This window comes from Mytilus californianus, unplaced genomic scaffold (genome assembly GCF_021869535.1).
Source record: "Mytilus californianus isolate M0D057914Y unplaced genomic scaffold, xbMytCali1.0.p SCAF_1, whole genome shotgun sequence".
In the NCBI taxonomy this organism is placed as follows: Eukaryota; Metazoa; Mollusca; class Bivalvia; order Mytilida; family Mytilidae; genus Mytilus; species Mytilus californianus.
In genome coordinates, this window is record NW_026262581.1 from 21,444,160 (window position 1) to 21,469,047 (window position 24,888).

A 24,888-nucleotide genomic window follows, 5' to 3' on the forward strand; every position below is an offset into this window, starting at 1 on the left:
TATCTGTATCATTGTTCTCTGCTTTTTAAAAAATCTGAAACCAAGGGTTCGAAACATTTGGGAAAAAAACATGAACCAAAAAAAAAACCCAAAAGATTTTACAACTTTCAAGGTTTTGATAGAGAAAATCTTCTGAAAATCTCTACCTAAAGACATTATAATTCTTTTGCAACAGAAACCCAAACCAAACATATTTCATCAATCATATTTCAACATAACCAACTAACCTTATAATGTAATAAAGTATTTATCCTTCTGTACTCCCCTTCTTGTTTTGTCGTGTTGTCGTCATCTTGTAAAATTAAGCGACCTTTTGTGCCGCTGTTCCATTCTGTAGATGGATCAAACAACACTGTAACCATGGAATAATACATATAAATACCACTCTCAAACCTCTGCAGTGTAGCAGACAACAATCGTCATGGTGATGATGGTGATGATGATGAACAAGAAAATAATACTGAACAACAAATTTTGCAATTCCAAATCATAAGGCCCTAACATTAAATCATTCAAATAAATTCTTACTGACATCAAAATATTCTTGATTAATTTTTTTAAAGGCCTCAATTTTTCATTTAACAGATTTTTTTATTCAGGTCAATAAGGATATAAACATGCAAATTTAGATCGTTTTATATGTTATAAGTTATCTCCCCTTTTTGGTTTTAAATGCATAGAACCTCATGTTTTGTGACTTAAATAATTGCCTGAATGATAATTATGAATAAGTGCAAAATTTGTTGTTGAATGCAATACCATCAATGACAAAATTTGAATTTCTGTATTTCAAAACTAGATATTTCATTTCTCTATGCCATAGATTTTGGATCCAAACAGGTTAACTTTCATTGATGGTATTGAGAAAATGATATATGAAAAAACTAAAAATCTAGAACTAAAACTAATTAGAAGAAAAATAAACAAGAAATAAAGCAACAAACATACAAATAACAATTTTCCTTCACCACTGACATAACATTTTACCAGTACATGAGAAACACAACTGTTAGTTAACAAATTAATTATAATGCACATATAGTTACTATCTTGAAAAGTAACTGTCTTGCAAATCCTTTGTAGCCTAATTCGAATAAATAAATAACCTTTAGATATGAATGTGAAATCATTTAATGAACTAACATTATGTAGAAATAGTATTCTGACATGGGGCCTATATTTTTTTTTCAATCTGGTACATAATAGAGAAAGGTTTAGTATAAATGTTGTGTATCAGATTATGAGTCTGGATGACATAGTGACAGTTAGTCCTATCTTAAAAAAAACCAATGATAAGATTAATTTTTGTTCATAATTTTTCATTACAAACATTATTAAATCTATGTTTTACAATCTTCAATTTTTGTCAATAATCTTTTAAATTTGGCTAAACTGATAATTTATAAAACAACATTTTATTCAAGTCTTAAAATTTTTAGATCGAGATAGGCAATTATTTTCATCCCCCATCAAAATACTGCAAAACAATTAAAAATTTCTTCTCCCCTTCTCATTTTCCTCCTTAAAATACAGAAAAAAAAACATTTGGAGAAACAAAATGAAGCAGTTGAGAATTAAAGGTCATAATTTCATTTTTGACAAATGAACTGAACATTTTTTTTGTTTTCAGGCAAAAAATATATATTTGCCCACTTTTGGAAAATCAGTTTAGTAAACATTTACATGCAATATACTTTTTAACACATATGGAACACACATACACAAACACATTGACTAGAAGTTAGTGAGGCATGGTTGCTTCCAACACATCAGTCATAACCATGATTACACAGTAACTGTTGTTTTGACAGAAATTAGTACAGGCAAACTATTACAATATGCTAGTATGACACACACCTACCACCGTTACTAGCATGAGGATTTGAAAATACATCACAGTCAACTTGAGTAAAAGTCAGTTCACTTAGAAATGAAAAAATTGAAAGCGCATTTGCAACTTTAATTTTGTACACTATTAATCTTTAATATCTGTACAAAATTACAGGAATTAATTTTTTTTAAATTTTCATTGAACATTTTTTATTCATTGTTATGGCTGTTCCATTAAAACAAGTAAGATGTCCTGGAATGGCATTTTTAAATTTCTGCTGTAGTTGGTCGAATTGGAACTTTTCTACTTAGAAATTGAGAAAAGCTATGGTAAAGTTAGCTTAGTAAGCTCTTTCAACTGAGCAATATTGATATCAATACCTAAATTTGTGCTGATACCTCTAAATGAATTCAAATTAAATAAACAGTCAAAAGAAGATTGTTTTACACATGCATAGTTTTGGTTGTAAAGGTCCCTGGGTACCTCAAATGTTTCCTTGGAACAGCCTTTAACTTTTTATCAATATTCTGTTTTAACAAAAAATTTCCCAAATTACAGTGTATTTCTGAACATGTTTAAACAACCAACGTTACTGTGACATATTTTACGGTACAGGTTGTTAGTATATAACAAGAAATTATAGATTAGAATTGTAAGTAACTCCCTTAACCAAATATAGACCGATAACCACAGATAGCCACCATACACCGATCATCACTCAAGCTTGAGGTAAGGACTGCTGATTTGGAAATTTCATCATCATTTTGACAGTGAAAAATTTTAAGCAAATACACCAAAGAAATTTAACGATTACAAATCAAAATGCCAACTTTGGAGTTTAGCACCAGCCAAAAAGTGTTACCACTGCAAAACACACACACACCCTTTCGACCAATTGCAAACCAATTTCTCCATTAAAATCAAAATCTTTGAAAATGTCAATGCATTACTAATTTTTTTCACTATAAGATTGCAAATCAAATCAAATCTGAATTGAAGTTAGACAATGCAAAAAGTTATTTTTTAATAGATGCATATGCAATTATTAGAAATGGTTAAATTGACACAACTTGTCAGTATAAAATTAATCATATTAAAAGTTAGATATAAACTTGCAAATAATATTTTTTTCTGCTTACTATGCATAGATTAAGAAATGAACTTGCTATAAATAACTCTTCTAATTTTACATTCTGAAAAAAGATTTTCAATCGGAAAGTAGAAATAAAAATAAAAAAATCTACACACTGCAATACAACATCTGGGTGAGTCTTACCTAAATCTACATCATCTTTGATTGGTCGACTACTAAATGGAGCATTTTTATAAATAGCATCCAATATTTTCTCTTTCACTTGAGAAACAGTATCACAGTCTAGAACTTTAACAGGGTGTGCAGCCTGATACTGTTCCATGTCTTGCACATAAACAGTCTGAAAAAAATAATAAATATATAGTGAAAAAAAAAATGAGTTTAGTTTTCTCTAATTTTTGGCCAATCTAACTTTTCACCAACTGGATGATTAATTTATAAAATTCAAATGTTTGGTTCACTTCTTCTCCAATTAGGATGTCATATTTTCTTCTATCCTCTGATTTAACTACTGTGACATCATAGAAAATGTTGATCGTGCCAGATAACTGTGGATTCATTATTATTCATGGATTACATATTTGCGTAGATTTCATCGGTAAAGGTGGACCACGAGTCTAAATGTTCAACAAGAATAAGTTTAATATAGGGTTGTATGCAGACTTTAGAAAAACCATGAAATCAAATATCAACGAAAATGTAATTTTTCCTCAATCCATGAAATGTCGAACAGACAGATCACAAAAAAATATCCCCTTATAGTTGGTAGGAAACAACTTCCAACACTGTACATCATACAAAACAACATTTCTCCACTTTTTTCAATTAAATTACAAATATTTTTAAATGCTTGGCATGCCCTCACTGCTCACATTTTACATTTAAAACACAAATTAACCTGTGGTTGGTTAAAACTACTTTTTTTAAATCTCCATTTATCAATTTGCCATCTCTAATGCATTCTGGGTAATATTTTCAAAACCATCAATTAAAATGTTGTAATTGGATAAAATGGTTCTAAACAATGGAAATTCAACCAATGGGGGTTCTTTTCATCTTGGGTGGGGTACAAATAATGAAATTACCTATATTCCTTCAGATTCTGGAACCGCAAATTCTGATAAAAGTTTTTACCATTACAGTAACTTATACTAACCATCTGTCTATACTCTATCTGTTGTCTTATCAGTTTGTCCTCACTCAGAGAGTATCTTGCCTCACTTGTGGCAGAATCTACTGGACCTTTGGCCACCTGTTGTTTCATAGCTAAATACAACATAAAGAGAGGTTCACCAGCAACCTCCTGTAAAAAGTCAAAAGAAAAACTTAAAATGAGGAGGTAAGAATTTTTTTTCTTCAAATATTTTTTTCAAAGAAAGATTTCCAAATTATTGAGAGAAAAAAATTAGCAGGTTCCTACGATTTGAGAGTTGATAGTTATAATGTAGACGTTTATTAGATATCCAAATCTATTTCAAGCAGGTCAATGTAAATAAAATGCTTCGCTGGGGCGCAGCTTGATACGACCGCAGAGGTCGAACCCTGAACAGTTGGGGCAAGTATGGACACAACATTCAAGCTTGATACAGCACTGAATTTGGATTGTAATTAAATATTTGACACAGCATAGGTTTCTGACACAGAATGAAAGTGGTCTAAGAACTTAAAAATTTTTAATTTACCTATTCAAACCATATCATTATTATTCGCTTTTATATATAAATCAGAAATAACCAATTTAAAATGGAAAATTCTAAAGAAAAAAAAGGAAAAAAAAATCCCTCCCCCAAATTTTTTGAACCCCCTTATGATTCACCACCCCCAAACTCAATTCCAGGCTTCCCTTTGTGGTATGGCACCTTGCAGTATAATTTCAGAGAGATCCATACACTTGAACACAAGTTATTGTCTGGAAACTAGAAAAATGCTTGTTTTTTGGCCCCTTTTGGCCCCAAATTCCTAAACGTTTAGGGCAATTACCCCCAAACTCAAACCCAGCTTTCCCTTTGTGATATGGAACCTTGCAGTACAATTTCATAAAGATCCATACACTTACACACAAGTTATAGTCCTGAAACTAGAAAAATGCTTGTTTTTTTGCCCGTTTATGGCCCCTAATTCCTAAAATTTTCAGGGAATTACCCCCAAAATCAACCCCAGCCTTCCCTTTGTGGTATGGTACCTTGCAGTACAATTTCAGAGAGATCCATACACTTGAACACAAATTATTGTCTGGAAACTAGAAAAATGCTTATTTTTGGCCCCTTCTTCCTCAGCTTTTTGGTCAATTACCCCCAAACTCAACTCCAGCTTTCCCTTTGTGATATGGAACCTTGTAGTACAATTTCATAAAGATCCATACTCTTACACACAAGTTATTGTCATGAAACTAGAAAAATGCTTGTTTTTTGCCCCTTTTTGGCCCCTAATTCCTAAAATTTGGAGGCAATTACCCCCAAAATCAATCCCAGCATTCCCTTTGTGATATGGAACCTTGTGGTACAATGTCAGAGAGATCCATACTCTAACACACAAGTTATTGTCATGAAACTAGAAAAATGCTTGTTTTTTGCCCCTTTTTGGCCCCTAATTCCTAAAATTTGGAGGCAATTACCCCCAAAATCAATCCCAGCATTCCCTTTGTGATATGGAACCTTGTGGTACAATGTCAGAGAGATCCATACACTTACACACAAGTTATGTCTGGAAGTTACAAAAATGCTTATTTTTGGCCCCTTTTTGGCCCCTAATTCCTTTACTGTTGATACCATAACCCCCAAAATCAATCCCCACCTTCCTTTTGTGGTATTGAACCTTATGGTAAAATTTCATTGAGATCCATTCACTTAAACTAAAGTTAGAGTGCGAAAACTAATGTGTCTTCGGACGACGACGACAACGACGACGCCAACGTCATACCAATATACGACCACAAAATTTTTTTTGCGGTCGTATAAAAAAAACTTGAAATAAAATGAGAAATAATGCAATCAAGTTAAAAGTTTTTGTAAATTTCAGTCAAAATCTTTGTCAAAACCTACCTTTAAAAATTTATACAATAAAAATGTAAACCAATTAGTCAGCATTTTCTCTGCAACAGATTCATTCCTGAAATATAAATATTTAAACTGTTAGCATAGAAATATGTCTTGTTTGAGCAATCTTATCACAAACTTTTACAATTGTTGATGATGCCGATGTTTGACACAGCCTGCCTAGATCTCAATACAAAGACTCTCGTCACAGGCAATGACAAATATTTTCCTTTTGACCTACAAATCAAACTAATTTTGAACTTTGATCTAGTTTTTATCCTCAAATGTCTTGCCATAAAAAAGCCAGTAACAACTTGAATATAACTTACAAAATCAACGTTTTTTAAATTGTGTGTTGTTGGGATTGAGGTCACTTCTGATGATTACTTTATAATCTTTCTCATATTTTTTGTGCTCACTGTCAGTTAAAATACATGGAATGGATATGGCTTTTTTTTTACAATATTATCAATAGCTGAGATCAAATTGTAAATAGTGTTTATATTTTTATGATTATCAATGACTCTCAAAGGTGTAATGCAATTCTGCTTCCTTCGACTTTAATTTCAAGCTAGAATTTATATGAATAAATGGGGAAGACAAAGAAAAAACTTTAAAGTATCCAACATAAAGTCCTCAATGAATCTGTATTTCCTTGATTTAGTGTTTATCAGGTTCAAGCCCACACACGATATTATACTATAAATTACCTTCTAAACAGAAGCTTAGGTTCTTTCCTTCCATCTATGGATCTTTCTATTAAATCACTGAGTAAAGTTTTCAAGATCCTAAAATAAACAAGAAATTATTGTATCAGGATGCTGTTACGAAGTCTCCCAAACAAAGTTCCCATAATTACAGTAATTCCCAAGGTCGACGGACATTGGGCAACTCAAGTAAAAATTGGTTTGGTCCAGTGATATGCATTAGCGACCCCTGGGGACTGACTCTATATATCATTCAAATCTTCGTGAAATGACGAACAGGAATATATATGGTTTAAGGGTGGAGATCTCGACCATTTACAAGATATTAGAGCTTTCTCAAATGGCAGGGGGTGGGGGTGATCCCTGGGGACTAACCCTTTATTTCATACAATGTGCTTTATTACAACAAACCAGAATATATATGGTTTAGGGGTGGGGATCTTGACCACTTACAAGATAATAGAACTGTCTAAAGTGGCAGGGGGTGGGGGTGACCACTGGGGACTAATTTATTTCATTTGCTGTACTTTATCATGTAGAACATTTTCTATTATATAGATTGTGTCTATCACTAATTGTTTTCAAGTTATAATCATTTGAAAAAAATAAAAAAATAAAATCCCATTGGGTTCTATAGTAAACCCCTCCCTTTTTTTTGGTTCCTCAAAGTACCCCTTTTTAGACCCAAATGCCCAAACAAAACCCTGATTGGACAACTAGACATGTTAGTCTACATTTTGTGAAACCTTAAGTAAATCTGACTAGCAGTTTTAGAGAACGGGTGCAGAAAAGTTCATTAAAAAAGCGGCGGAAGAGGAAGAGGGAAGAAGAGGATGAGGAAGGGGAAGAGGAAGAATAATAATAATAATAATAACTGAGCAAAAACAATAAGTCTCTTTGTTTGGAAGACTTTATAAGTGAATTTTTAATAAATATGATTTCTACAACTACATCAAGGAAGATATAAATTTTCCTCACCAGAACAGTTAACTAGTGAAGACTAATTAGTCACATTGCTTGTTTAAAATTTCTGGCTAAAATTATTTCATCATAAAAAAATCTTTAATTGTAGAAAATAGTAAAAAAGAAACAGGAAACAAAATGTTTGATGTAACAGATACACAGCCTTTTGTCTAAAATTCAAATATTTAAACTTAACAAGAATGCACTCTTTGTTGTGCAAATCATACACCAGTTGTAATTCAAAGTATTGGAAAACAGGAATTGGTGTCTGACAGATTTGAAAAGCCCATACACCACACATTTCATCACTGTCAAGCTGCTGATCAAACATAGCAATCTGTTCAGTAGTTTCAAAGAAAAGTGTGAGAAAACATTTAAGTTCTTTCAACATATTGAAAAATTCAAATCATTGGCAAATCAAGAAGGTATCTGACAGATAAAAAAATGCTCACACATTACAACTCAGCACTGTCAAACTGCTTTAATACCAAATATAGTCAATCTGTTATGTATTTTATGAGAAAAGTGTGATGCAAATATTTGTTGGGACTAATAAACTGATGGACAAGCTAATTGCGATATAGCACCTTCTTCTAGAGTTGGGGTACAATGAATATCTACTTCATTATAACAATAAAAGTGACTACTTACTCTGTACTATATTCCATTTTAGTTTGTAATGCTACTGATATCAAGGATGCTACATTAACTTTGTCCTTCATGGAGAAATTTTTATGGGTTTCCAGAGTTCGTATAAAGGTCAACAGGAATGTCTTGTTACCAATCAGCTGAGAGAACAGCGCCAGTCCTTTCTCAACACTATCTCTTCTATTGTAGTCAACCTGCATAGGGATATTTTAGCTTGAATATATTTGCACAAAAAATAGTTTAAAAAATTCATATAATCACTTTCTTTTCCTAGCTAATGCAGATAAGATTTATTTGTCATTTAGGTGGCAGGTACCAGTTTTGGTGTACCAGAACATGTGTCCCACGCAGAAATTTGGTTATAGTTAAGCATTGAGGTATATAATTGCATCATGTGGACTGAAAAAATAAATGAATGTAAATTCTAGGCTATTGTACTACACAAGTAAGTAGTTGCATACACAGGTTGGGGATTTCCTTCACAAATGGGTCCAATCAGAAGTCAAAATTGTGGTCTCCTCACTTGACGGCATCCAATCAAAGTGGGGAAAAACTTCAGTTTTATGTAAACAAAAATATCTTGAGATTTTGATGGTAAGGATAGGTTCGGACAAGGCTCTAATTCACTGAATATCATTTATCTCTTGAATTTTGCCTAAAATTCTTGTCGGCTTTTAGCAGGATTCTGCAGGTAAGGATTAGATTGGTATCAGAGCATCACATTTTTTGCCTTATTTGCAATGCATTTATAAATTTTAAAATATCCATGCTGGACAGACACCCAAATTTAAAGGTTTTCTATATATTCACATAAGCACGCACACATCTTAGTTACTTGAATCCATACATTTTATTTGTATATAAGCTTGAATGAATTTTCAAGAAAATAAAATCATAAATCCATGAAATTCTAAAGATTTATTGTAAAATAACTGGTTTCTGCCACCTTAAGCCTAAACATGATTTTAACATATCACAAAATGTGCCTTTTTAAGGGTTCTACAGGTGTGTGGTGTTACATTTCTTTTATTCACAGTCAATGTATAGGTCTGTTTGGAAGAAAATAGTTTTTACATGGATTTTAAGAATTATCAAATATCAAGACAGATAACTCTGTATACCAATACAAACAATGACACTCAATTGATTAGTTTAGAAATGATTATATTCACCAAACAATGATTTTATATCATAAAATATATAGAAATAGCAATTACAAAGAGAGAAAAAAGTAAAATAAGCCTCAGCATAGCACTAGAAAAAGCTGATTATTCTGTATATTACCTGTTATAATGATTTATTTCACATGATATGGACATTTTCTTATTTATTTACTTTTTAACTATGAATATATGAATTCTTCTTTTTTTATAGGTCTACTACATAGTTGATACTGTTGGACAGGCTACAGAAATAAGAAAACTGGTCTCTCTCTCATCAGCAATAGTGTGGCAATTCTAAAATTTCAACATGCGGCCTACACAGCTAGCTCATGTGGAGAAGAGATATGAGACTGATTGCGAATAAATGTACACTTAGTTTAGTGCAGCATGGATCTACAAAGTGAAATATATGTACCAAAAATATTAGTTTATTCAAAACTAAGCCTTTTTCAGCACTGCAGTCAACAGAACAGTGATAGTGACATGAATTGAGACTATTTAATACCTCAAACAATGGAAAAATACTTCCTGAGATCAGTTGTAAGTGGTTTTATATCATGCATGAAACAACAAACTTAAGTATTTTTGAGAACTGTTGGATAATTCATACACTGTACCAGAAAACTCACACAATAAAATTTATTAAATATGAACACAATCCTTTTTTTCTATTTTTTTTGCATTCAAAGCAGTTTGACGGCAAAAGACACAAATATTGCTTTAATAAATTTGGTCTTACAAAGCCTATTAATGTTTTTTTTTGTGCCGTAACCATATGCACCGCATGTATTTTTAATGGTAAATGACTACAGAACTCAATCAGACTAAAAAAATGGAAATATATTCTTTTTAATAAGTAGTTAAAGGTGGCAGGTACCAGTTTTGGTGTACCAGAACATGTGTCCCACGCAGAAATTTGGTTATAGTTAAGCATTGAGGTATATAATTGCATCATGTGGACTGAAAAAATAAATGAATGTAAATTCTAGGCTATTGTACTACACAAGTAAGTAGTTGCATACACAGGTTGGGGATTTCCTTCACAAATGGGTCCAATCAGAAGTCAAAATTGTGGTCTCCTCACTTGACGGCATCCAATCAAAGTGGGGAAAAACTTCAGTTTTATGTAAACAAAAATATCTTGAGATTTTGATGGTAAGGATAGGTTCGGACAAGGCTCTAATTCACTGAATATCATTTATCTCTTGAATTTTGCCTAAAATTCTTGTCGGCTTTTAGCAGGATTCTGCAGGTAAGGATTAGATTGGTATCAGAGCATCACATTTTTTGCCTTATTTGCAATGCATTTATAAATTTTAAAATATCCATGCTGGACAGACACCCAAATTTAAAGGTTTTCTATATATTCACATAAGCACGCACACATCTTAGTTACTTGAATCCATACATTTTATTTGTATATAAGCTTGAATGAATTTTCAAGAAAATAAAATCATAAATCCATGAAATTCTAAAGATTTATTGTAAAATAACTGGTTTCTGCCACCTTATACAAGTTTTAATATTTTTACTTTCATGCTCATACATGTGTATTTTCAACTTTAAATAGGTATTTTTAACAATAAAAGTTTTCAAAAGTTTGATTCATAGAAAATTAAAATATTTACTCATAAAAAAACTATTGGTTGAAACCCCCCCCCCCCCCCCCACCACCACCATTAAGAAAACAAAAAAATGCAACATTTATAAAGAAAAACTTCAATATTCAGGGGTCAAATAAAAGTAACTTAATTACATAAAAGTACATTCAAACTTTAAATTCAATTAATGTATTACCTTTAAAAACATGTAATATTACTACTAATTAATTTCAATGGATGTGCTTCTTTTATATGCTTGGCATACTTATAATGCATGACATTTTAGGTATTTACCTCCAAATCTTTGATAACTGGATGATCAACTGTATTGTCTTGTGGGAACAAAACTCTCATACAATATGTCTGATAGTTCCAGAATGGTATTGATACTTGTCCATACAAATCATTGGTCAACTCTGTCATGTCTGTCTGAAGTTCTGCAAAGGCTGGAAAGTAAATATAAAATTGTCAATTATAATATCACATCATAATATGGTGAAAATCATTAAGTTGTTCCATACACAAGCAAAGATAAAAACAAATGCTTTTTTGACAGAAATAGAATTTTTTTTTCAAATTTCCATTCAAAAAACATATTTTTTTCTTTCTGTGTGATTTCATAAATATAATACAGTATAAAAAGAGAAAAAGTAAAAATTCATATTGAAATGACAAATTTTTTCTTCTTGACAGTTTCTGAATTTAAAACAGTACTTGAAAAAAGATGTAGTGATGTATAGGAGACAATAAAAGAAGAATGTGTCTGAGGATACGAATGCCCCCGCTCAAACTTGCTTAGAACATGTGAAAATACTTTTGGGACAACGAAAGGACAGAAGGTAAGACGATGGATGGACAGACAGACTGTCAAGGGTAACACTTAATGCACGATATTTAATGTAAGATATAAGTTATTTCCAGAAAAGCTGTATACAAATAATGCTATCAAAACTTAATTTCTTAAAGTTTTTTTTTCGACACCTATTTTATGGGGGGTCGAGAACCAGGGAAAAAGAGTGAAAATAGGAATATTCTGGGAAATTTTTTTTGACTGATTTATATCTGGGAGAAAGTGTCCACCCCTCACTACTAACCTTCTTTGCACTCTTTTGCCACTTTCAATTCTAAGTTGTCCATTTGATTTTGCATCTTTTTCATCATGCTGTCGTTCTTTTTTGACTTCACCCTGTACAAGCATAATACCATGATAACAACCAACAGCAGCAATCCACCACCAGCACTGATCAGGATAATATACATTGTAGGAAGACCAATCTCGTTTTCGCCATATTTCAGGTTTCCTAACGTCACCGTCAGATTTTTGCCAACACTTATCTGTAATGAATGAATGCAGAATTTAATTCAGAGTTGTTTTGACATAAAACTGTGTACGAAAATGACAAAATAGTTATCACAATTGCAAAGACCAATGAAATGATTTGTAAATTTCAATTTGCTTGTTTATCAATTTTACTAATTTCAGTTTCTCTCTATTCACTTCTGTTTTCAAGATAATATCCAAAAACATAAAAAGTTTATACTGATGGCAATTGCTTACATGATCCATAGTTAAAACAAAGGATGAAGTTGGAAGTCAGTAATTCCCTACAGCCTAATTCATATAGGAATGAAGCTTGTTAACCCTAATTGAAATCCTCAGTAGTTAGGTTTCAATTCATTTGTTTCCTGTTCAATCATCAAATATATTCCTTAATATCAAATTTCTGTTACTTCCTTAAATGATCAAAACAAAAACAGAAAAAAACTTTTCCGCATTCATAAAAAAATTGATAGCAAATTGACAATGCTGACTTTTTAGAATTTATTGAGCTACATAATGACCATTGTCTCCAATATATAACTTTGTAATCCACATCAAAACAGGACTAGCATATTAAAGTTAACCTTTTTTTCCATGTGTCCCTACGAAAATGCATGTATATTATACATTCAAGTCTTTTTACTTACAATCACTTCAGGATACTGTCCTCCACTCAAAGCTGTTGGCTGATTTTTAGGAGGTTTACAACTCAGTAAGAACTGTATGGATTTAACTTCACATTCTCCTTTACCAATCTGTACTTTCACTTGGTTGTGCACAAAGCCAGTATCTGTCAAATATTTACCCTGTGGAAAAAAGTTTTCAAAAAACATAAGGAATCTATTAAAATTGATTTTTATGACTCCTTTTTGAAAAAAATTGTCAAGCACATTTCAGACAATTTGTATTTTTGCTTTGAAAATATCTTTAAGGAGTATTGAAAATCATAAATAGCAAAGTCACAAGAAATACAATACAATTAAAATAGGTGCTCAATGCCATTAAATACTGGGGACTTTGTAAAAGTTTCATTGAAATCCATTGCATGGTTATCAAAATTAGCAAAGAAAAACTATAAGCTTTAACTATGTCAAATATTTCAAATTTAATACCATATCACAAAATTAAACTTACACCAATTGTCAGAAAATCATTTGTCCTTCCACCTGAGAATATCTTAGTACTGGGACTAAATGCCTCAAATTCAGGATCTGGATAGACTGTGAAGTTACCAAATTTCTGATAGGCTTTCACATTATCTAACATAAAACCATACTCTAAAACAATCGCTGGAGTCTTCTCCTGTTCCTCTGATCTCTTTCTACGATGTGTAAAGTTGATGGCGACGTAAGGTGTCCAGCAGGTCATTTCTTGTACAGTTGAACCCTTGTAACAATCCTACAAAAAAAAAACAGTGCAATCAGCAACAACATTCTTAAGCAGAAATATATTAGATAACTTTTCAGGAATATGCTACTATTGTATATAAGTATTTTATAAATTGTTAGTTCAAACACCAAATATACATATCCAGTAGGCTATTTCTGACAAATTTAAACCAAACAACATTTCAACATGTTTTTTTTATATTTATATGTAATAGAAAAGTAGATGTCTAATGCTAAATACCTAGAAATTAAATCTGAAATTCTAAATTTTGAATTCTATTTCATTATATTCATTTAAAACTTACTCCTTCATATGTTTCTTTGTTTTCTCCCCAGAAAACTATTCTTGGGTTCTGAATGATATGTAACCTTTGACCTGTCACATTGACAGGCATACCTCCACTAAAAGTATAATAAGAATAATATTAAATGTATGCTAAATACACTTTAATTGCTAGATTACAATTTTTTTCATTTTTTGTGATTAGTTAGTTTTTTCAACAGTTTATAGACTTTCCTACTCAAAACTATGTCATCTTTTCTTATTATCATTTACTACTTAATACAAGTACGCATTCAAGGCCATCTTTACCTTGTTGTGGAATAATCTTGTTAAAAAACTGTATTTTTCAACTATAATAGGAATCAACATTATGGGTTATTTTCAAAAGACGTTAATTCTAGGTTTTTCAAGCAATTAAATGAAATAAGCATAATCTGTCTATATTTCTTGTGTTATAATTCAAATAAATATAAACAAACCTTTTGATAGTTTTTAAGGGTTTTGCAATATAAATGATTGGGTCTTCCATATATCTAAATGTTAATGGACTAGATATTGACTGGAAGTCAAACGTCATGGTAAGTTTCCCAATCTTTGTTTTGTTTGAAGCTTGTGTCTCACAGATCACATTGTCTCGTGTTTTCCTAAAAGTCAAACAAATTAATCATAAAAATAATTTTTTTTAAATTTCATTTTATTAATGTAATATCAATTTAATTTCTGTTTCTCCTGAATTTCATATAAGACATATCACGTTGTGTCTGCTAATAGGCAGCAAATCAAGGAATAATATTCTAAATGTCAAAAGCTTATAAATAAAAAGAACTCTTTCAATTTGCAGTGAGTATGCAACAGCAAATCTTCCTGATTCACTTAAGAATACATTTTCAGCTATATCCATTCTATGAGTAAAATTTTTGTTTTAAACTGCCGATAAAATTTTGAAAGAATGGCAAATAGCAGTCATCATCTTAAAGTGCATGCTTTAAGTTTAAAGTGTATACCGTTTTCAATACATTGAAATATCATGTTGATTTGAGGCTTAAACATCAGGTATTAATTTTTGTGTTTTTTTTCAATGTCAATGAAATATTATATCCAACTCCAAACGCCAACAAAGTCTACATAAGGGATGAGTGTAGAAGATTACAAAACCCCACTTACTTTATCAAAGTACATGGTGTATTATCTATATAGACTGATATGTTAGTCCCAGCATTCATAGACTGTCCAGTGATTGTGATCTCAGTTCCTCCTGACATGGCTCCTTGAGTTGGTGATAAACTGGTTATGTTGGGTGTCTGTAAATATAAACAACATAGTTCATACATTTTTAAGCAAGTTGCAAAGAAACATGACAAAAACATTGACAATAATAGTAAGTTTGCTTTTTATTCAAAAGTAAAACATGAATTATAGATCGACAGGTGTTTACTAGTATAGCCTGTAATTACTTAATACTGAGGATTCATTTAATATTCGTGGATACCAATTTTTGTTGATTGAGAAAAATTGTATTTTCGTGGATATTTGATTTCATGGTTTTTCAAATGTTTGTATACAAGCCTATACAAAATTTGTACTTCGTTGCAAATTTAAATTTGTGGTTTACCTATATCCATGAAATCCACGAAAATTGGTATCCCAAGAATAATAATGAATCCACAGTAACCTGAATGCTGCAAGAATGCTTTTTGTATCTTAAATTCACAACTTTTCCCATTCAGCTTATACTGATCATTCATCATATAGTTTTTGGTCTCAAATCTGCTCATTTTGTTGCAATGTCCTTTCCACATTGTTATTTTTGACATACATACCACATAAGAAAATATCTGTTTAGACTCTGCTAGATACTGTCCATTGACTGTGACACGTACTGGACCTCTTTGTTGAAAGGCCTCAAAATATTCCCCCGTCTCACAAACAATCCTACAATTACAGATGTTCAGGTTAGATTGCAATTACAATGGTGTATTTTATCTAGTTACTGGAAAATGTGCCTGAATTTTGAAATGCTGGCTACAATATGCCTGTTGATATAGAAACATACTAGACCAAAAGTTATTTTCCAGAGCTGTCTTCATATTCTAAAGTGTATAATAAATCACTGATAAAAACTATGCCCACTGATTTTTAGATTCTACAGATCACATTGAAATTTACTAACCTAAGGATATGTCTGTTCCATTTGTATTTCTTAAATTGTTATAAAATAGGACATTAGTTTTTTCGTCTGAATTGTTTAACAATTTTTCATGTCAGGGTCTTTTATAGCTGACTATATGTTATGTGTTTGAGTCATTATTGAAGTCTGTACAGTGATCATTTGAACTCTGGTGGTTGGTTCTCTTATTGGCATCTTCTTATTTTAATAAGGGTAAGTGATTTAATTAAACTGTGTTATATAATTAATATTCTCTTTAGTTTTTTATAGTTCAAAACTACAAACCTGCTAGGTGGCTTATATTTATCTCTCAGTGGTGAACAAGAAATTCCTGCAACATCAACATAACTGACAATGTCTGCGTAAGTTCTCCCTAAATTTTCTCCTATGATTGTCAATTCTGTACCACCATTCTTTGGCCCTGATACTGGATTTATCTATAAAATAGAGAAGGATCCTTTAAATTTTACCACTATTATGAATATAGTCATTAAGCAAATAAACTGAAAGATCTTTTATATGTCAAAATGAAAATTTTCTTGACATGATTTCTATTCAACATTTAATCTGACCATTTCTAAAACTTTGTTAATACTAAGAATTGATTTATTTCTGTTATGACTGTTGGACATTCTTTAGACTATGACAATACTTGTTTTTTGGTGGTTTCATACAAGTACTTAAACAAACTAGAGGCTCTAAAGAGCCTGTGTCGCTCACCTTGGTCTATGTGCATATTAAACAAAGGACACAGATGGATTCATGACAAAATTTACAAAATTTATGAAAATTGTAAAAAATTGACTATAAAGGGCAATAACTCCTTAAGGTGTCAATTGACTATTTTGGTCATGTTGCCTTATTTGTAGATCTAACTTTGATGTACATTATTGCTGTTTACAGTTTATCTCTATCTATAATAATATTCAAGATAACCAAAAGCTGCAAAATTTTCTTAAAATTACCAATTCAGGGGCAGCAACCCAACAACGGGTTGCCTGATTGGTCTGAAAATTTCAGGGCAGATAGATCTTGACCTAATGAACAATTTTATCCTCATCAGATTTGCTCTAAATGCTTTGGTTTCAGAGATATGAGCCAAAAACTGCATTTTACCTTATGTAGTATTTTTTAGCCATGTCGGCCATCTTGGTTCGCGGGCGGGGTCATCGGACACATTTTTTAAACTAGATACCCTAATGATGATTGTGGACAAGTTTGGTTAAATTTGTCTTAGTAGTTTCAGAGGAGAAGATTTTTGTAAATCAAAGCACTGTAAGCGCTGTAGGCAGTTAACCAAAAACCAAGGCAAACATAATTATGAAAACTGTGGCTATGTTGCTTCATTTTTTTTAAGATTTAAAAGAACAAACATTAAACATTCATATATTGTGCATTTACGTTCATTTAATGAATTAATTATTAAGGCAAATAATTCATATTTTATCAAGGTTTTCCAAAGCAACGCATATATCAAGTATATTTTTAATGGTCATGTGTCTGCAGTGGTACAAGTTCGAAATGATTGCAGTTGTTCTAGTTGATAGTTAACGTTGGTATTAGTTGACTGTTAGTAGTTCAAGTTGACTTAGTACGAGCTTGTAATAGTATGCATGGACTTGCTTCCCTGGAAAGAAAACTGAGTTTGTGTTCTACAGTGCAAAAGTTATGAGACACAAATCAGACAAATGTTTACTACTACGGGGATCAAAGGTGAGGTCTGACTGACCTGCCCATAGTAAATGTAAATAACCCCCGCCTTCACCCCAAGTCCATGATGTCTAAGTTTGGAATAAAATGACAGGTGATTATAATAAAGTTGGTCAAACATTCTTGGGCTTGAAAGATATGTTTTCTTTAAAATGAGCCATATTAAAATGAAATTTTTTATAGAACCAGAAATTATTCAAAATATAATTAAGGTAAAGTCTTTAAACCTACTCATTTTTTGCATCAATAAAATTTTATAATAAACAAGAAATAATTGTAACAGAATGCTGTTACGAAGTCTCCCAAACAAAGCTCCCATAATTATTCATTCCCATGGTCGCCTGACATTGGGCAAAGTCTAGTACACATTGATTAGGTCTAGTAAAGTGATATGCATATGTGATGCCTATGAGATTGACCTTGTATGTCATTCAAATCTGTTTGAAATGACGAACAGGAATGAATATGGTTTAGGAGTTGGTATCTCAAACTTTTACAAGTTCTTAAAACACACACAAGAGGGGATGGGGTGACCTTAGGGACTACCCCTATATTTCATTTGATTTTTTATGTTGTCCCATACATGAATATATATATGGTTTAGGGGTGGGGATCTCGGCCGTTATCAAGTTTTCAAACAGGAGGGGGTGGGGTGACCCCAGTGACTTCCCCTATATTTCATTTGATTTGTTATGTTGCCAAATACATGAGTATATATGGTTTAGGGGTGGGGATCTCATCTGTTTCCAAGTTATCAAACAGGACAATATTTCATTTGATAAGTTCTGCTGTCCCATACATGAATATATATGGTTTAATTTAGAGGTCGGGATCTCGACTGTTTCCAAGTTCTCAAACAGGAGGGGTGGGGTGACTGCAGGGACTCCCCTATATTTCATTTGATTTGTTATATAGTCCCATACATGAATATATATGGTTTCGGGGTGAGGATCTCGACTGTTTCCAAGTTCTCAAACAGGATGGTTTACAGTGACCATAGGAGCTGCCCTATATTTCATTTGATTTGTTATATTGTCCCATACATGAATATATATGGTTTAGGGTGGGGATCTCGACCGTTTTCAAATTCTCAAACAGGAAGGGGTAGAGTGGCCCCAAGCACTCAACCTATATTTCATATGATTTGTTATATTGTCCCATACATGAATATATATGGTTAAGGGGTGGGTATCTCGACCGTTTCCAAGTTCTCAAACAGGAGGGGTGGGGTGACCCCCAAGGACTCCCCCTATATTTCATTTCATTTGTTATATTGTCACATACATGAATATGTATGGTTTATGGGATCATTATTTTTTTGTATGCTCCAATGAACAAATTATGTCTTTAAGAGAAAGGTATATACCTACATATTACACACAAAATCCTTCCCAATTGAAACTTACTGGTCTATTATCACACTGTAACGTGCCACTGCTAACAAAAGTGTGCATGTTTCTAAGACATATTGAAAAAATATTTTCATAATACAAAGCATGTTACAATAACTTCATATCCACGTTGCAATTAAGAATTTTGCAAACAAATCAACCAAATATGGTTTATTTCAATTTTATTGTATGATATCACTTATTTATTTATTGTGTGTCTTGCTTGTAAATGTATAAGTATATATGTAATTGTTAATGTATAATTGTTATCCTCTTGTAGCACCATACGTGTGCTTAAGTTTAAATAAATTGTCTTGTCTTGTCTTGGGATCTTGACCGTTTCCAAATTCTCAAACAGGAGGGGTGGGGTGACCGCAGGGACTCCCTCTATATTTCATTTGATTTATTATATTGTCCCATACATGAATATATTTGGTTTAGGGGTGGGGATCTCGACCATTTCAAAGTTCCCAAACAGGAGGGTTGGGGTGACCCCAGGGACTCCCCTGTATTTCATTTGATTAGTTATATTGTCCCATACATGAATATATATGGTTTAGGGGTGGGGATCTCGACTGTTTCCAAGTTCTCAAACAGGAGGGGTGGGGTAACCCTAGGGACTTCCCCCTATATTTCATTTGATTAGTTATATAGTCCCATACATGAATATATATGGTTTAGGAGTGGGGATCTCATCCGTTTCAAAGTTATCAAACAGGAGGGGGTAGAGTGACCCAAAAGATTCCACCTATATATCATATGATTTGCTTACATTCAGGTATCATATAATCTAGTTGCACTATTTGTGAAAACAAAGTAAGAAACTTCCAGCTATTTTAACTGACCCTTCAAATTGAGAAAAAAATTGCAGTAATATGTTTACACTTTAAAAGCATCTTACATGCATTATCAACATTTATCACTGATAAAGAAGATTTATACTGTCACCAGGAACATATATATTGTTAGATATACTGTTCCCAGCTGTCACATTGTATTCAGGGATTTGGACATTAAAATTTGTCAGAAAGTAATTTTGAGTTTCTGTATCAAATATTTTTTGCTTTTTCTTTCTTTTACATATATCTTTTGGTTTCCATTTCTAGTGTTTATATTTATTTACCATGCATAGATGTATTTTGTCACCTGCCTGAAAATTTTTTTTTTGTAGTTGATCTCCAAAACCCGGAATTACCCTTATCCGCTTCCGGAATCGGACCCGATATTGTAATTGTCTACACGGCATCCATTGTTTTTCGATGTTGTTTTTGTCAGTCAGATACGATTTTACTCGAATTTACACATTACTTGTCGGCGATTATCTGTATAAAGCTAGCGGTTGAACAAAATGAACATCGCTGTTCTGAATAATAAAGATGAAAATACGTTTTGAGATCGTTTATTTAGAGACTTTGGTAAAAAGGTTTGCAAAGTTATTTTTAATTTCTTTCAAGTGAAAGGTCCGTCGGGCGTAGCTAGTAACCAAGTCGAGAGTCCGATTGCAAAAGTGGAAGGTCGCGGACCTCGGACCACCGCTAATTTGAACCCCTGCCTCCAAATTGAAATGATACGAAAATTTCGTCTTCTAATTTGAAATTGCCGCCAACAGCATGAACAGTTGAACTTATTAATAGACTACTGACGTAGTTGTACCACGTATTGACGACAAACAATATTCCTACGACTTTTGCCATTTGGGAAATCTAAACTACTTGTCTTTAAAGATTTTCGGCGATTAAATATTTCATACAATTGTTTTTTGACATCTTAGCCAAAAGCACAGGGGATAATAAACTACATAAGGATTCCTAATGTGCTCTACTTCCTATGTGCAACTTCAAAACTTTTGGGTGGTTCGACGATCATTTAAGGTTTTTTCTGGTCATATTTTTGTAATCCAGAATTAAAAGTATGAAAAAACTATTCAATTAGTTATAAATAACATTATATCCAGCTAGATAATAACAATGGCACGTATTTCAGCATTTATTGGGTAGAACACAAATCTAGGGTGCTCGCATAAGGCAGCTTAACTGCCTAAAAATTACAAAAATTTACGAAAAATGGTTAAAAATTGACTATAAAGGGCAATAACTCCTTAAGGGGTCAACTGACCATTTTGGTCAAGTTCACTTATTTGTAGATCATACTTTGCTGAACATTATTGCTGTTTACAGTTTATCTCTATCTATAATAATATTCAAGATAATAACCAAAAACGGCAAAATTTCCTTAAAATTACCAATTCAGGGGCAGCAACCCAACAACGGGTTGTCCGATTCATCTGAAAATTTCAGGGCAGATAGATCTTGACCTGATAAACAATTTTACCCCATTTCAGATTTGCTCTAAATGCTTTGGTTTCAGAGATATAAGCCAAAATCTACATTTTACCCCTATGTTCTATTTTTAGCCATGGCGGCCATCTTGGTTGGTTGGCGGGGTCATCGGACACATTTTTTAAACTAGATACCCCAATGATGATTGTGGCCAAGTTTGGTCAAATTTGGCCCAATAGTTTCAGAGGAGAAGATTTTTGTAAAAGTTTACAGACGGACGCAAAGTGATGAGAAAAGCTCAATTGACCTTTCAGGTCAGGTGAGCTAAAAATGCTTTGAAATCTAGTAAGTAACTTATGATAAAAAAGCAATGGTCAAGCACTCAAACTTTTGAGAAGTAATCTCCTTTCATGTAGGAAATTCCATATACTGTCTGAAAAACCTCTTCTCTAGTAGATATCTCAAATCCTTGAAGATACTGTAAGGCAATCCTCTATACTTACGCTAATAATCTTAGGGTTAGGACAGGTAGAAGAACTATGTAACCAGATGGAGTCTCTACAATCGCCCTGGATACTACATCTTGAATCACACCAACCACAATTGTAATCTGTCGGGATGATCAAACAGGATCCACAATTGTTACCCATCATCTCACATTTATACATCTTTACTGTAAAAATTCAGACAAATCTCACATTTATATATCTTTACTGTAAAATATCAAACAAACTGACAATGTAAACCAGCCTTATGTATGCATCAAGTAAATTAATACAGTTACAAGTAAAAACTGAACATCGATATGCATTCTTTAAATTCAAAATTTAAAACTCCACATTTTTTTATGTGTCTGTCCCAAGCCAGGAACCTGTAATCCAGTGGTTGTTGTTTGATGCTGTCTGCTACATTTGTTTATGTGTCTGTCCCAAGCCAGGAACCTGTAATCCAGTGGTTGTTGTTGGATGCTGTCTGCTACATTTGTTTATGTGTCTGTCCCAAGCCAGGAACCTGTAATCCAGTGGTTGTTGTTGGATGCTGTCTGCTACATTTGTTTACGTGTCTGTACCAAGCCAGGAACCTGTAATCCAGTGGTTGTTGTTGGATGCTGTCTGCTACATTTGTTTATGTGTCTGTCCCAAGCCAGGAACCTGTAATCCAGTGGTTGTTGTTGGATGCTGTCTACTATATATGTTTGTGTGTCTGTACCAAGCCAGGAACCTGTAATCCAGTGGTTGTTGTTGGATGCTGTCTACCACATTTGTTATGTGTCTGTACCAAGCCAGGAACCTGTAGTCCAGTGGTTGTTGTTGGATGCTGTCTACCACATTTGTTTATGTGTCTGTACCAAGCCAGGAACCTGTAATCCAGTGGTTGTTGTTGGATGCTGTCTACCACATTTGTTTATGTGTCTGTCCCAAGCCAGGAACCTGTAGTCCAGTGGTTGTTGTTGGATGCTGTCTACCACATTTGTTTATGTGTCTGTACCGAGCCAGGAACCTGTAATCCAGTGGTTGTTGTTTGATGATGTCTACTACATTTGTTTTTTGTTATTGATGTAGTATATATCAGGCTGTTGGTTTTCACTTTTGCATCGTTTCACATTTTGTCATACTGAAATCTTTATTCACATCTTTGTTCTGTGGTCTTTATGGCTAGTTGTCTCATTGGCAATCATACCACATATCCTTATTTTTATATGTAATCATCATGTTGACTATCTAAAGTTAATAGTATAAACAGAGCTTCAATATTCATACAGGTAAACAAAATTCTAAAAATAGGGGCATAAAATAAAGTTCAGAAAACTATATTTACAAAATGTGTACCTGAATTTGATCTAAGTAGCATTTATTGTTTGAAACATAGTCACAATATAAGACAAGAATTTCATAATTCTGTTTCTTACCTTGAACATGACCAGGATTATCAAATGGCTTGTTCAAGTCTTTCGAACCCCATGTTATTTTGAATGGAACATTCCAGGTTTGTGTATTCTCAATATAAGAAAACTGAAAGCAAAGAAGTACATGTTGAACCAATAAAAATAATACATAAATTGTTCTTAATTTTTTACTTCACCACATTAACACAATGTACATTTTCTTTGAAGCTTGAACTATATGTAACTTTGCCTTGGTCCTGGCACCAAATATTATTTGACATTTGTGTAAATTGTAATATCAATGTTGAAACCTCACTGACAATTCATTGAAGTTTATACTTTAATAGAAATATGAACATGATACAAATATTTTGCACTAAGTATTGTTGAAATAATTTTTTTTTTTTATCTGTTTTAACATAAGAATTGTATGATTAGTGAGAGCGAGGAGCCATACCTCAGTATTTTCACATTCTACGATCTTTTCAGACTCTGTGTGTGATATAAGACGAGCTGTAACAAATCTTCCAGATCCTATGCTGAAGTAACAGTATATAGGGTACTGAAAAGTCTGTAAAATTAAAAAAAAAATAAAGATGCATATAATCTCAGCAAAAATATCAAATAAACAATTGTACTTGAATTAATAAATCAGGAAAATGTAACCGTTTGCAATCAAGTTTTATGATTCAGATCAAAACTTTCATAGGATGAAAAGCTGATCCTTGTTCAACAATCAATTTTGTTTATAAAAACAAAAATGGAATTTTTATATTGTATTATGGCATCATAAGTTTGGCGTGTTTGTGTATGACTATTTTGAATTTAAGGGTATTGATAAAATGAGTAAAGATAGGCTTTCCTTATCTGTTTCAACATTATTGACAAAACTGTTGCAACATTGAATTTCCATTTAATATGCCAAGTCTGGCTGCAAACAGAAGCATAGACATTTTCATATAAATCAATCCTTTAAAAATACACACACACAAAAAAAAAAGCAATTCAACAAGCTTTGATTGATATCATATTACGTACCCTCAGGTTATGAGCAAACAGGACGACTTTCTTGTAGTTTCCAGAGGGTACCAGTATCTCTGGATGTCCTTTACTTATCCTGGGACATTTGTCTGGTCCAACAGTATGCTTATGTAAAAATCCTCCACTCTGTAAAAATAACAAAGTCTTCTCTGTTATTTACAATTTAAATATGGGAATGCAATGAGCTCTGAAATCAAGAGCTATACCTAGTTTATATATTATACATTTTTGTAAAGAAAAAGAATTCATTGATAATCTGTATGTAATGCTTTAAAAAAAATATGACATTTACAAGGTTTTAAAGCCTCCATCTTTTATTCAACTGTACATTTCACTTTTAGAAATTTTCATTTTAAAGGTTTAGTTCATAATAATGGGTTGA

General features: G+C 32.5%; 1 protein-coding gene across 3 annotated transcripts in view; it reads right to left on the reverse strand.

Annotated features, from left to right (window-relative positions):
* Positions 1-24,888, reverse strand: part of LOC127700652 (plexin-A4-like) — a 254,130-nt gene that overhangs the window by 150,587 nt on the left and 78,655 nt on the right. For 2 of the 3 annotated variants that reach the window (XR_007981679.1, XM_052204219.1), the window contains exons 10-28: positions 24,504-24,632; positions 23,923-24,036; positions 23,490-23,592; positions 22,084-22,253; positions 16,486-16,637; positions 15,854-15,965; positions 15,198-15,334; positions 14,513-14,677; positions 14,056-14,152; positions 13,497-13,760; positions 13,010-13,168; positions 12,136-12,376; positions 11,336-11,487; positions 8,281-8,471; positions 6,670-6,747; positions 5,966-6,032; positions 4,081-4,227; positions 3,108-3,264; positions 228-352 (exon numbers count right to left, since the gene is read on the reverse strand). Coding sequence is in view for 2 of the 3 variants with exons in the window: in XM_052204219.1 (XP_052060179.1) it covers positions 228-352; positions 3,108-3,264; positions 4,081-4,227; positions 5,966-6,032; positions 6,670-6,747; positions 8,281-8,471; positions 11,336-11,487; positions 12,136-12,376; positions 13,010-13,168; positions 13,497-13,760; positions 14,056-14,152; positions 14,513-14,677; positions 15,198-15,334; positions 15,854-15,965; positions 16,486-16,637; positions 22,084-22,253; positions 23,490-23,592; positions 23,923-24,036; positions 24,504-24,632 (2,760 nt within the window). In the remaining variant the exon portion in view is untranslated. The remainder of the gene's footprint in view (positions 1-227; positions 353-3,107; positions 3,265-4,080; positions 4,228-5,965; positions 6,033-6,669; positions 6,748-8,280; positions 8,472-11,335; positions 11,488-12,135; positions 12,377-13,009; positions 13,169-13,496; positions 13,761-14,055; positions 14,153-14,512; positions 14,678-15,197; positions 15,335-15,853; positions 15,966-16,485; positions 16,638-22,083; positions 22,254-23,489; positions 23,593-23,922; positions 24,037-24,503; positions 24,633-24,888) is intronic. The other variant, XM_052204230.1, reaches the window with a different exon arrangement.